The following is an 11908-nucleotide window of genomic DNA, read 5'->3' as shown; positions in this document are numbered from 1 at the left end:
ATCGACGGATATGCACGTGCTCAGTGACGATCTTCACATAAACATGTAAAAGACGCGCGCGAACAACCAATCGGGTCAACCGCACGGTGTGGATGAACCGGATTGCGTACGCTCGGGTGATCAGTCCAAACACCTGTTAAGTTGAAGTGTCCACATGGCCTGCGTAGGACGGACGTGACCGAATGCAACTTGGTGGAAACACGCAGGCGCGAGTAGCCACGTATCGCAACCATACTTGAGCCACGCACGGACATGTGTGGTCCAGTGAGTCGACACGAGCAGCCGGTTGCACCAACGCCAACCACGCCTGAGTGGGGCGCGCGACGGCGTGGGTTGGCCTCGTGCCACGCGGACGACTGACCAGCATCGTACATCGTGAGCATGCATGAATCGAATCCTGGGACGCCGTGTCAGATCTGGAGCGGCGGCGAGAGTTGGTGGAGGCCACGATCAGATCGGAGCAACATGCGTTGACGGACCGACGGAGAACGACAGGCAGAACGACGGATGACGGGCGTCCCTCGGATGCCGCGTACCACGCCGAGTCGCACAGTCGGAGCAGAGGTCGGTGTAGTCGACGCCATAGTCGGAGTAGAGCGAAGGTCGACGTGCGGTGGGCGACACAGACCAATCTTAGATTTAAAAAAAAATACCGATCAACACGACCAACGGAAAAGAGAAATCCGGATCAAAGAATCGGAAAAGAGATTCTTTAGGGCAGCCGATCAACACGACCAGCGGACGAATCCTACGTACGGGCAACGCGGCATTGGGTAATGACTCGATCATGTGTCCGGAGTGCGACAGACCACAGATATATAAGTTATTTAACTACTTCCTCAAAAAAAAAAGAGTTACTTGGCTAAATTAGGTGCTTCTTGGATTCTTCGTTGGATCTAGTGGTAGCAGACATAGCTTTTGCTTGGCTTCCTAAATTATGACCCAATTACGTTCTCTTATTAATTGATCGAGGTGGTGCGTAGTTGCACAACTATATATAGCAGCAGCACACACAAACACTAAAATTACCAAGTACACAGATAGACATGATCCATCTCCCTACTCCCGCCTTGATGCTAACGAGCTGGGTATCCATTGCAGCGTTGCTGCTGATCGCGATACCAGCGGCGATCCGCCGATGACGATGCCGAACTGCAATTCCACCTGTGGCAACGTCAGTGTGCCCTACCCGTTCGGCATGGGCCCGGCCAGGTGCTACTGGCCGGGGTTCAAGCTCACCTGCAACCACGGAAGCAAGCCGCCGCGGCTGCTCCTCGGCGAGGGCGGCACCGGCGCGTTTGAGGTCGCCAGCATCTCCCTCAAGGATACCACTATGCGGGTCATCATTCATCAACCACGGAGTGCACTCCATAAACATAAACATGAGCGACTCCGGCGACCAATGGAGCTGGAGCCTGGACGGTGATTCCATCGGTGGGATGCTGCCTTACACCCTTCGAGAGTTCAGAAACGAGCTCATCCTCACGGGGTGCAACGTGCAGGTTACGCTGCTCAACAGGAGCAGCCGCGGAGGCCTAATCGTTAACGGTTGTGCCTCTTTCTGCTCCGCCACTTTGTTGGAGATCCACGGCAAGATGTGTTCCAACATCGGCTGCTGCCAGTCGTCCATTTCCGTGGGCTACGCGTCCTACAGCTTGCAGCTTAAACGGGTCGACAGCGGCTTGCCGAAGCCGAGAAAGGACATGGTCCTGCCGGACGAGGCGAACGTGGTGAACGTGATCATCGCGGAGGCGGGTTGGCTTTGGCTCAACAAGGACCGGATCAGTGATCTCGCGCTGGGAAGGACAGCTGCAGAGCTGAAGGTCCCCGTGATTCTGAGGTCCGGTTGACTACAACACGCGGACGCGGGCCTGCCCCGCCGACGCTGCCCGGACCATCTGCAAGAGCACCAACAGTCGGTGCACAGACACGACAAGCGAAATAACAAGTCCTACACTCAAAGGCTATGCTTGCGAGTGCAACAAGGGCTATGACGGCAACCCTTACCTTAGCGGCGGATGCCAAGGTATGCACATCTTATGGGAGCACCTATGCGGCTATGCCTCAGATGCCTGAAAAAGCGTATCGTTTCAGTCCATTTCCTCGGCCGTATGATTGAAATCCAAGGGCTAATGTTCATCTTCCTCCTCCAACCGACCCCTGAATTATACAGTCTATATTTTTCCTCTTCTCCCCCAACCCGGCCCCTGCCTTTCTCCGGCGAGATCCCGTTCGAGCCCTGCCATGAGACATCATGGTGAGTCGTCCCCATCTCAAACCTCCGACTTGACTGCCGCACCGTCTCCGGGTCCGGCTCACTCCTGACAAGGCCTTGCCGGCCGCATCATCCGGCCTGGCCTTGGGTGCTGCCTATCGTCCCGGCAATAATTCACCAATAATGCTTCATCCATGTGGCCTTTTACGTAAAACACGTAACTACTCTTACGTAGATGTAGCATTACCGATAATTCACTGACGCAATTTGTAAAAACATGCAACTGAGGAATAGCGAAATTGACATCTTATATGTGTTACTTCTTCCTTCTTTTACTTTTCGCCTAGCCAGTTTTGAGCAACATGGTTTATTTACATTTATAGACATCAAGGAGTGTGATCGAAAAGAAGAACATGGATGCTTCGGTGACTGTGAAGAACTTCCAGGGACGTTCCACTGCCACTGCCTCAGAGGGACCGATGGCAACCCCAGAGTACGCAACGGCTGCATCAAGCCCGCTTTAAACACAGGTACGATCGAGCACCACCGTTACATGTCTAACATTTTTTTATAAGTATACTGAGCGCAAGCAATGGAAGAACTAACGTTAATTATTCCTGACGCAGTTCCTTCTAGATATACCCTTGAGTAAAATATGATGTGTACTGTTTAATTTTCAGGTCATCGTCATTTGAGATTAATCATTGGGTTGTCGGTTGCTAGTGGCCCGTGCGTTCTACTTTTGGTTCTTGGTGCACTCCTAATAGCCCGTGATCTTAAGCAACGCAAGGCGAAGACGTTGAGGAGGAAATTCTTTACTCAAAACCGTGGTCAACTTTTGAAACAGTTGGTATCTCATAGGGCAGACATTGCGGAGAGGATGATCATTTCCTTAGAGGAGGTGGAAAATGCTACTAACAATTTTGATCAAGCCCGTAGGCTCGGCGGTGGAGGGCATGGCACTGTCTACAAAGGAATTCTGTCAGATCTGCATGTTGTGGCCATCAAGAAATCAAGGATCAACCATAAGAATATTGATAGAGAAATCGACGAATTCATTAATGAGGTTGCAATACTTTCACAAATCAACCATAAGAATATTGTGAAGATTCATGGTTGTTGCCTCGAGACAGAAGTCCCATTATTGGCTTATGAGTTCATTTCCAATGGAACACTCAGTGACCATCTTCACACGGAGGTACCAAGATCACTATCTTGGAAAGATAGGTTAAGGATCGCAAGTGAAATAAGCAAAGCTCTAGCTTATCTTCACTCTGCCATTTCAGTCCCCATAATCCACAGAGATATTAAACCTTCCAATATACTCCTTGATGATGCCTTGACAGCGAAAGTATCGGACTTTGGAGCTTCAAGGTACATTCAAGATCGAACTGGAACAACAACGGTGGTGCAAGGAACTATCGGATATTTAGACCCTATGTATTTTTACACACGACGACTAACTGAAAGTAGCGATGTCTATAGTTTTGGAGTCCTTCTTGTCGAGTTACTTACAAGGAAGAGGCCATCTATCTTTGTGTATGTCGTCTGAAGGAGATTGGATTGTCATGCAATTTGTTGAGCTACTTGAAGAAGGCAATCTGACCTGAATACTCGATCCGCAAGTTTTGGACGAGGGAGGTAGTGAAGTGAAAGAAGTAGCCACTCTGGCTGTCTCGTGCGTGAAACTAATAGCAACGGAGCGACCAACCATGAGGCAAGTGGAGATGGCATTGGAAGCTCTCCAAGCACCCAAGGAGCATGTCATGGGTGATTTGACCAGCAATGGAGCAAATCGAAGAGAAGTAAGCAGGTGTTATAGCCTAGAAGAAGAGTTCGCGTTATCCGCGAGATACCCTCGATAGTCTTGCTGGTTTATAAGTGATTTTTTTTTTCAAAACCTATGTTGCATTATTGTTGTTATTGCTAGTTTTAGAATAGCTGAATCGGTGTGTGTTTTTGTATGAAAAATAGGTGTTGAACTCTAGTGTATGTTTAATTCCAAATGCATGCACCCAGCTCGGTCGCAGTAATTTTGCATGCTATTGCTCAGTATTGATGAGCATCTTGCGTAGATTTGACTCCTAGTCACGAGACTAATCAATCGACATGGATCGGCCATTGTCTATTCATTACACTCCTACTCCCTCCGTTCCCAAATATAAGTCTTTTTAGAGATTCCAACGAGTGACTACATACAGAGCAAACTGAGTGAATCTACACTCTAAAATATGTCTACATACATCCGTATGTTATAGTCAATTTGAAATGTCTAAAAAAATTTATATTTAGAAACGGAGGGAGCAGTATGCATGTATTTTTTCATGACAGCGCATAGATGCCAAGCGAAATATTGCCGCTAGTGTCGGCTTTGCCGGTGAGTGAATTAGTCTGCATGACAGGAATAGATGCCGAACCTACGTTGGTTGGGAAAATCTCGATCTCCCGAAAATATCCTTTAGTGTGTTTTTTTGCATGAATAGAAAATGCCTTACCGTTAAAATAAATACTAGTACCAGTTTGGTGACCTAATATTGATCACTCCGTACCAACGAATCTGCCGTCACAAACATCACATACTTATAGAATTGGACTTACTACTGTGCGGTTCAGTTGGGCTGTCGAAAAACACAGGAGTTCAACTAACATAACTCAACTCGTGCGTAAGGAAAATATTCTACGGAGGAGGATACTCAAGATCCACAGCTTCATGCATGATTTCCCTATGAACTTGAGGGCTAGCTAGCTGGCTAGCTAGGGCGTCTTTTAGTTTCTCTATCCATACAGACGAACCAAATGGTACCCACATGGCATCAAGCACAAGTTGCCCAGGGGAGCGGACTGCTTCAGATGCAGTTGCCATGAACACTAAGCATAAGTTTTCTTCCATCCATGGCACCATGATCCCGGAATAATATGGATCTATGATCCATGGCTGAAACAATGTGGAAGATATTGATGTGGACACGGATAAATAGTACGCGATGGACTTACGTGCACATGCATGCAGCAGCAGCGTGGTTACGTTGAAATCTTGGACTGAAAAGAAGTAGTGCTTGTGTGCTGGTGACATACGCTGATGACATTGTAATTCTCTTTATTTTTTTGCGCGGGGACTGTACATTTTGGCCAGCGATGTACTGAGTACCCCGTACCCCGTGCTAATGCCGTCTGCTAGCTGTGTGGGCATTTCCCGGCTGACGGCAAAGGGGAGAGCGGAGGTCTCACCTGCGAAAAACAACCGTGCATTGAAAAACAACGTGGAGGTCTGCCTAGTTTGTGTGTGAATGGAGTTGCAATTTGGTACCTGACTGCCTGCAATCATGTAGGCCCTGTGTACAGCTAGATTCGTTTGCCGTTGCCAACGCATGCACCGACGAATCTTGGCCGGAAATAATTGCAGGCACCGTACGTATGTAGCATGTGGATTCTGCCGCGCGTGATCCGTGAAGGATGCGGCCGGTCGTCGTGCCATCGATCGTTGGTCTGACCACTCGCCTGTGCATAGTGTACGTGCATGCAGTTCAGTCGTTAGCTAGCGCGTCAGACGAGCATGCAGGGCAAGTGGGAAACATGCTCGGGCAGTCAGGCCAATTCCACCGCGCGACTCCAAACGGACGTCCGTTTTGTTCGGTTTCGGTCCGTTTGGGTAGAGGTTTGGGGTCGTGTCCGGGCCTGTCCTGGGCCGCATCCATTTGCCCCATCCTGTCCGTGAGGACCAAAAATGCCAAAATTTGCATCAAACTACTTCCAACCCAAAAATGCGGATGGCCGCGGTGCATTTCTGGTAAGAGGAGAATCCAAGCTTGCCAAGGGCATCCGTCTTGCACTCGAAGTATGGGTCATGAGCAACCACTCCCTCTCGGATACGATTGAACACATGCCTTGCCTTACGAAAACGGCGACGAAATTTATCCGGCTTGAAGAGCGGGGTGTTGGCAAAGTAATCGGCATAGAGCAGGGCGTGGCCTTTCTCCCTGTTGCGGTTCAGGTTGGGAGCCTTGCCAGGGAGTGACCCCCTGTACCGAGGAAGCTGCCGTTGAATATGGTCGTTCACGACCAGTGCAGCCACCACAAGTTCTTCATCATCCGACGACGAATCGTCCGATGAACAAAGGAAGTGATGGAAGAAAAACTCGTCTCCACTGTCCATACCTTTGTTGGCAAAAGGTCGAACACCTTGCGGTCGCGGTGGCGAAGCGGCCGCGATGATCACCTCGACGTAGCAGGGGTGGTTGCCGGCCGTTCCAAGTAAATTTGTATGTGCCAAACTCTAAACCTTCCTATATGCGGTATCTACCTGCCGTTCCAAGTAAATTTGTATGTGCCAAACTCTAAACCTTCAAATAATCATTCTATTTTGCATGCTTGAATAGCTCATATATCAACTAGTGCTGCCCTTATCTTCCGTGTTAGGCGGGTTATTCTCAAGAGCTCACTCACGAGAAAATGGCTGGTCACTGGGATGCTCAGTCCCATGCTTTATGCAAACTAAATCAAAATAATTGCAAACAAAACTCCCCCTGGGACCCGTTGAATGTTGGAGGCACTCGTTGTTTCGAGCGAGCCATGGATTGATGCTTGTGGAGGAGGGGGAGTATAAACTTTACCATTCTGTTTGGGAACCGCCTATAATTTGTTTAGCATGGAAGATATCGTCATCTCTTAGTTGTTACGTTGACAATGAAAGTATGCCGCTCAAAATATAATTAATCTCTATTTCAAAATCGAGCTCTGGCACCTCTACAAATCCCTACTTCCCTCTGCGAAGGCCTATCTATTTACTTTCATGTTGAGTCATCACCCTCTTATTAAAAGCACTAGCTGGAGAGCACAACTGTCATTTGCATTCATTATTGTTAATTTATATCGGGTATGACTATGATTGGATCTCCTTTACCATGAATTACAATGTCTAGTCAGTCCTTGATCTTTGAAGGTGCTCTGCATTTATGTTTTGCGGTCTCAGAAAGGGCTAGCGAGATACCATCTTGTTATATCATATTATGATTATTTTGAGAAAGTGTTGTCATCCGAGATTTATTATTATGACTTGCTAGCTGATTATGTTATTGATATGAGTAAACATGAGACCTGAGAATTATTGCAAATGTGGTTAGTTATAATATTTGCTAAAAACCTGAATGCTGGCTTGACATAAGTACAACAACAAAAGCAAACGGAGTTTGTAAAAGTTTTTCTTTTTCTCTTTCAGTTTGTCAACTGAATTGCTTGAGGATAAGCAAGGGTTTAAGCTTGGGGGAGTTGATACGTCTCCGTCGTATCTACTTTTCCAAACACTTTTGCCCTTGTTTTGGACTCTAACTTGTATGATTTGAATGGAACTAACCCGGACTGACGCTGTTTTCAGTAGAATTGCCATGATATTGTTTTATGTGTAGAAAACAAAAGTTCTCGGAATGACCTGAAACTCCACGGGATGCCTTATAAAAATAATAAAAAATCCTCGCCAAAGATGAAGACCAGGGGGCCCACACCATGTCCACGAGGGTGGGGGGCGCGCCCCCTCCCCCTGGGCGCGCCCCGCTACCTCGTGGGCCCCCTGGAGACCCTCTGACGCCAACTCCAACTCCATATATTGGCTTTCAGGGAGAAAAAAATCAGAGAGAAAGTTTCATCGCGTTTTACGATACGGAGCCGCCGCCAAGCCCTAATCTCTCTCGGGGGGGCTGATCTGGAGTCCTTTCGGGGCTCCGGAGAGGGGGATTCGTCGCCGTCGTCATCATCGACCATCCTCCATCACCAATTTCATGATGCTCACCGCCGTGCGTGAGTAATTCCATCGTAGGCTTGCTGGACGGTGATGGGTTGGATGAGATTTATCATGTAATCGAGTTAGTTTTGTTAGGGTTTGATCCCTAGTATCCATTATGTTCTGAGATTGATGTTGCTATGACTTTGCTATGCTTAATGCTTGTCACTAGGGCCCGAGTGCCATGATTTCAGATCTGAACCTATTATGTTTTCATGAATATATGTGTGTTCTTGATCCTATCTTGCAAGTCTATAGTCACCTACTATGTGTTATGATCAATGTTTTGAATAGCATGCTATTTAAAATAGCGTGGCCCTTCTCCAAATGCTATACAAGTTATAGCATGCTATAGCGTGCTATATTCAAAATAGCGTTTTAAAAAAAAGCCAAATATATCCCAAAAAATAAGGATTTCAACATCTAATATTTTTTTTCAGGAGCCATACATGCATAACTAATTAAGATGAACAACAATAACAATACAACATAGTAGTTTTATGATGAACTAGATGGAGAACATAACAATACAACAGTCCATAGCGACACATGCGAAATTACTTGTCCAAAAAACTAGAAGGGCAACAACAACTGCCATAGGACGACAATAGTACAACATATCAGTTTAAAGATGAACTAGCCAACAAGGCAACAAGCCAACAAGTAAACAATACAATACAACGACAACTTGGAAATTATTCAGAATCACTCTCATTTGATGAACCAGATGGTGAATGCATGGCATCATCTTCCGATTCAGAAGAAGAACTAGCTGACTCCAACTCATCTTCACGAAAAACAGGGAGCAGTTTTTTCTTCTTCCGAGGGCGAGATTGGGACGCTCTCTTTCTTTTTGATGCACCAACTGCTCCTTGTGATGTTGATGCTGCAACTTCTACAACTTCATCAGGTTCATGAGGCACAATACCTGTGATCCACTCATTATCTTCATCTTCTACAACATCTACAAATGTGTGGTCCACAATCGGGTCCCTGTTTTTCATCTTTCTCTTTTGTTTGAGTTTGGAGTTGAACTTGATAAAAACAAGGTCTCTCATTTTATTATGAAGCAGCCTGTTGCGTTTCTTTGTGTGAATCTATAGGTAACAGCAACCAAGTAAGCAACATGGCAAGTTTGCAAGGAAACAAATATGTTATCACAGTAAGGAAGCAAGGAAATATATTCTACATCAAGGAAAGTTATACACTGTACAGCACAAACCAGCCATCAATTCATATCAAGCAACACGAACACCAGGATTGCGTACATTTACAACAAGGACAACAGGACACTTCTATGAAGTTGAGAACAAATCAAGTTTGCTAGCATAACATAGGCAAATATTTTTCAAGGGCACTAATATGAGAAGTTGAGAACAGGATAAATTGTACTTCTTTCTTACCTGCTGAAAAACACTAAAATTCCTCTCACAAGCGGAGGAGCTGCATGTCAAACTCAAAATCCGCATCGCCAATACTCTGAGATTTGGTGAATCTGACCCATGACTGGACCACCATTGAGCTTCATTCAAAAGTATAAAACCATAGTTAATAAACCATTGTAAGATCAGATTTGAGAATTGATAAAAATGTGAATATGCACCTGGATCAAAGCTTTTGTTTCTCCGCTGCCTTTTGGCAATTTCTCTTCCAAATGTCCCCTGTTCCTTTCGATATGCCACAAGCTCATCATTGATTTTGTCTTGAAGGACAACATCTTCAACCATTTTTTCCATGCAAGTTACAAGCCCATCTTCAAATGATCCATCTAACTCAATTTGCTTCTTGTTTTCATAGTAGTAGTATGGATTTAAGAAGTATCCAGCCCTATGTAGTGGCCCCTTCAACTTGCTGTCCCATCTTTTATCCACAATATCCAACACTTCCTGAAAACAAGATCCTTGTTCATTTTCAAACTTAGTTTTGATCTCTTGCTTGGCATCCAAAAAGGCGCCGTATATGAATCCCATAGCCGGTACATCGCTGTCCATCCTCCTGAGCAAATTAGCCAATGGCTCAAAGAACTTGACAGCAATGTCTACTCCTCTCCAAAAAGTTTCAGAGCGCACAGTTTTGCTAGCTTCATTTCCTTTAACCTTTTTTAAATATCCCATTTCATCAAGCTCATCTGATCTAAATAGTTTCTGGAGTTGTTTCTTGTTGTCCAGCATGCTTTTCAAGTTCAAGTATGCTGTAGCGAACCTTGTAATACCAGACCTAACCAAATCTTTACTAAGGAATTCCCTCATTAGGTTCAAAACCCTTGTGTGTGCATAAAGGAAAACCGTCACAGCTCTAGCTTTTGTAATGGTGGAGTCAACTGATGGCAGCTTCCCAATGTCCTCTAGCATCAGATCTATACAGTGGGCAGCACAACCATTCCAAAATACCTTGGGGCGCTTTGCGTTCAACAACTTAGATGCTGCTTGATTCACACTTGCATTATCAGTCACTACTTGAACTACATGTTTCTCCTCAATCTCTTCTATGCAACGATCTACAAGATCAAAGATGTACTTACCATTTTTTTTAGCAGCTGAACAATCCACAGAATCAAGAAAAACTACACCATAAGCACTATGAACCACCAAGTTCATTACCCCTCTTCCTCTTATGTCTGTCCATGCATCTGTCATGATTGTACATCCAGTGAGCTCCCAATGTTCCTTGTGTGCCTTGAAGGAATCCTTCACTCTCTTCTTCCTCTTCTTCAAGTATGGCCCGCCCATTTCATAAGGACTAGGACCATCTAGGTCTTCGCCGTATTGTCCAATTGACTCAAGCATAAGGTCAAAGCTTGGAAGTGTGACTGCATTGAAGGGAATGCATGCTTCATAGAAGAATTGGCAAATGTACTCACAAGCACGAATCCTTTTTTGTTCTCTTCTCCCAGTTGTCAGCTTTAATTGGATATTATCAGCAGCTTTTTCCTTCCTTGCAGCAATAGCCTCTTTGGGTGTCAATTTGCAAAACTTTTCCATAGGGCCACTTGAGGATTTAGACGTTGTGCCACGCGCTGACTTCAGCACAAGAACAGAATTGTTTGTGCCATCTGAGTCACTAGCACCTTCCCCCTCTGAGTGGCTCAAGTCCACTTCACATCTCCTTCTCTTCTGCTCTGTAACCTTTATTGCCTTTTTCTCACCCTTCCTTGTCAAATACTCAACAATTTCATCCCTTACATCAGCAGGCACTTTTGTGCAAGGTAGAACACCGGAATTCGGAATGTTTCCAAGGTGGAACTTGATCCGAGTAATACCATTGGTGTACAGATTATTACAATAGATGCACCTAAGTGAATTCTTCTTGTTTTCATCCGGGCAAATGCAATATTTCCATCCTGGGTCTTTTGATTTCGCATTCGCAATGGCAGCTTGTCCATGGGCTGTTGATGTTGTGCTTGACACGCCGAGGCCTACAATCAGACAATGAACACAACAAGAAACATAAGTAATTCAGCACTCAGTCAGTAAGAAACAGTATGAAGTACAAAACTCTTCTACACTAACAGCAAGAACAAAACTATAGTATAGTGTTCATAATCCCATCTGTAGTATAGTGTGAGTCAAGGAGTAGTAACTAAAATCAGCATGAACAAAACTGCACATGACTACAGAAGTACAGAACTACACATTCGGACTACACTACAGAGAAGAGAGATCTGTCCATCTAGGCATCTACACATCGGCCGCCGCCTAGCAGAACGGCCTACACCCGAGGCCTAGTCCCACAACGAGAGAACCCATCTCCAGATCCAACCCCGTCACGACGCCGGCGGACTCTAGCCCTACCGCCGCCCGAGGAGACCCTGTGCACGCAAGGCCGCCGCGGCGGCGGCGGCGACACCCGTGCGCGCGCAATGGGTGTGCGGACGGTGGTGCTCTTCTCACATCCCGGCGAGTTGGTTCTACGGAAGAGAG

At 46.0% G+C, this 11908-nt stretch overlaps 1 protein-coding gene and 1 pseudogene across 1 annotated transcript; one reads left to right on the top strand and one right to left on the bottom strand.

Annotated features, from left to right (window-relative positions):
- Positions 1–1138: 1138 nt before the first annotated feature.
- LOC119358520 lies at positions 1139–4080 on the top strand (annotated as a pseudogene).
- Positions 4081–8596: 4516 nt separating this feature from the next.
- Positions 8597–9723, bottom strand: LOC119352550. The gene is made up of 3 exons (XM_037619141.1): positions 9592–9723; positions 9392–9510; positions 8597–9085 (listed from the first exon to the last, which is right to left on the bottom strand). The coding sequence occupies exons 1-3, from the start codon at positions 9713–9715 to the stop codon at positions 8684–8686; spliced, it is 645 nt and encodes a 214-aa protein (XP_037475038.1). The 5' UTR covers positions 9716–9723; the 3' UTR covers positions 8597–8683.
- Between the last annotated feature and the right edge of the window lie 2185 nt (positions 9724–11908).

The sequence above is a fragment of the Triticum dicoccoides genome, chromosome 2A (assembly GCF_002162155.2).
Source record: "Triticum dicoccoides isolate Atlit2015 ecotype Zavitan chromosome 2A, WEW_v2.0, whole genome shotgun sequence".
Classification (NCBI taxonomy): Eukaryota; Viridiplantae; Streptophyta; class Magnoliopsida; order Poales; family Poaceae; genus Triticum; species Triticum dicoccoides.
Note: the sequence above shows the minus strand (reverse complement) of the source record. Positions and strands in the feature narration are given on the sequence as shown.

Coding starts and splice junctions, on each gene's coding strand:
- LOC119352550 (XM_037619141.1), bottom strand. CDS start 9,715: ATGGTTGAAGATGTTGTCCTTCAAGACAAAATCAATGATGAGCTTGTG. Junction 9,511..9,591: donor AAACAAAAGCTTTGATCCAG/GTGCATATTCAC, acceptor TTTTGAATGAAG/CTCAATGGTGGTCCAGTCAT. Junction 9,086..9,391: donor ATTTTAGTGTTTTTCAGCAG/GTAAGAAAGAAG, acceptor TGTTACCTATAG/ATTCACACAAAGAAACGCAA.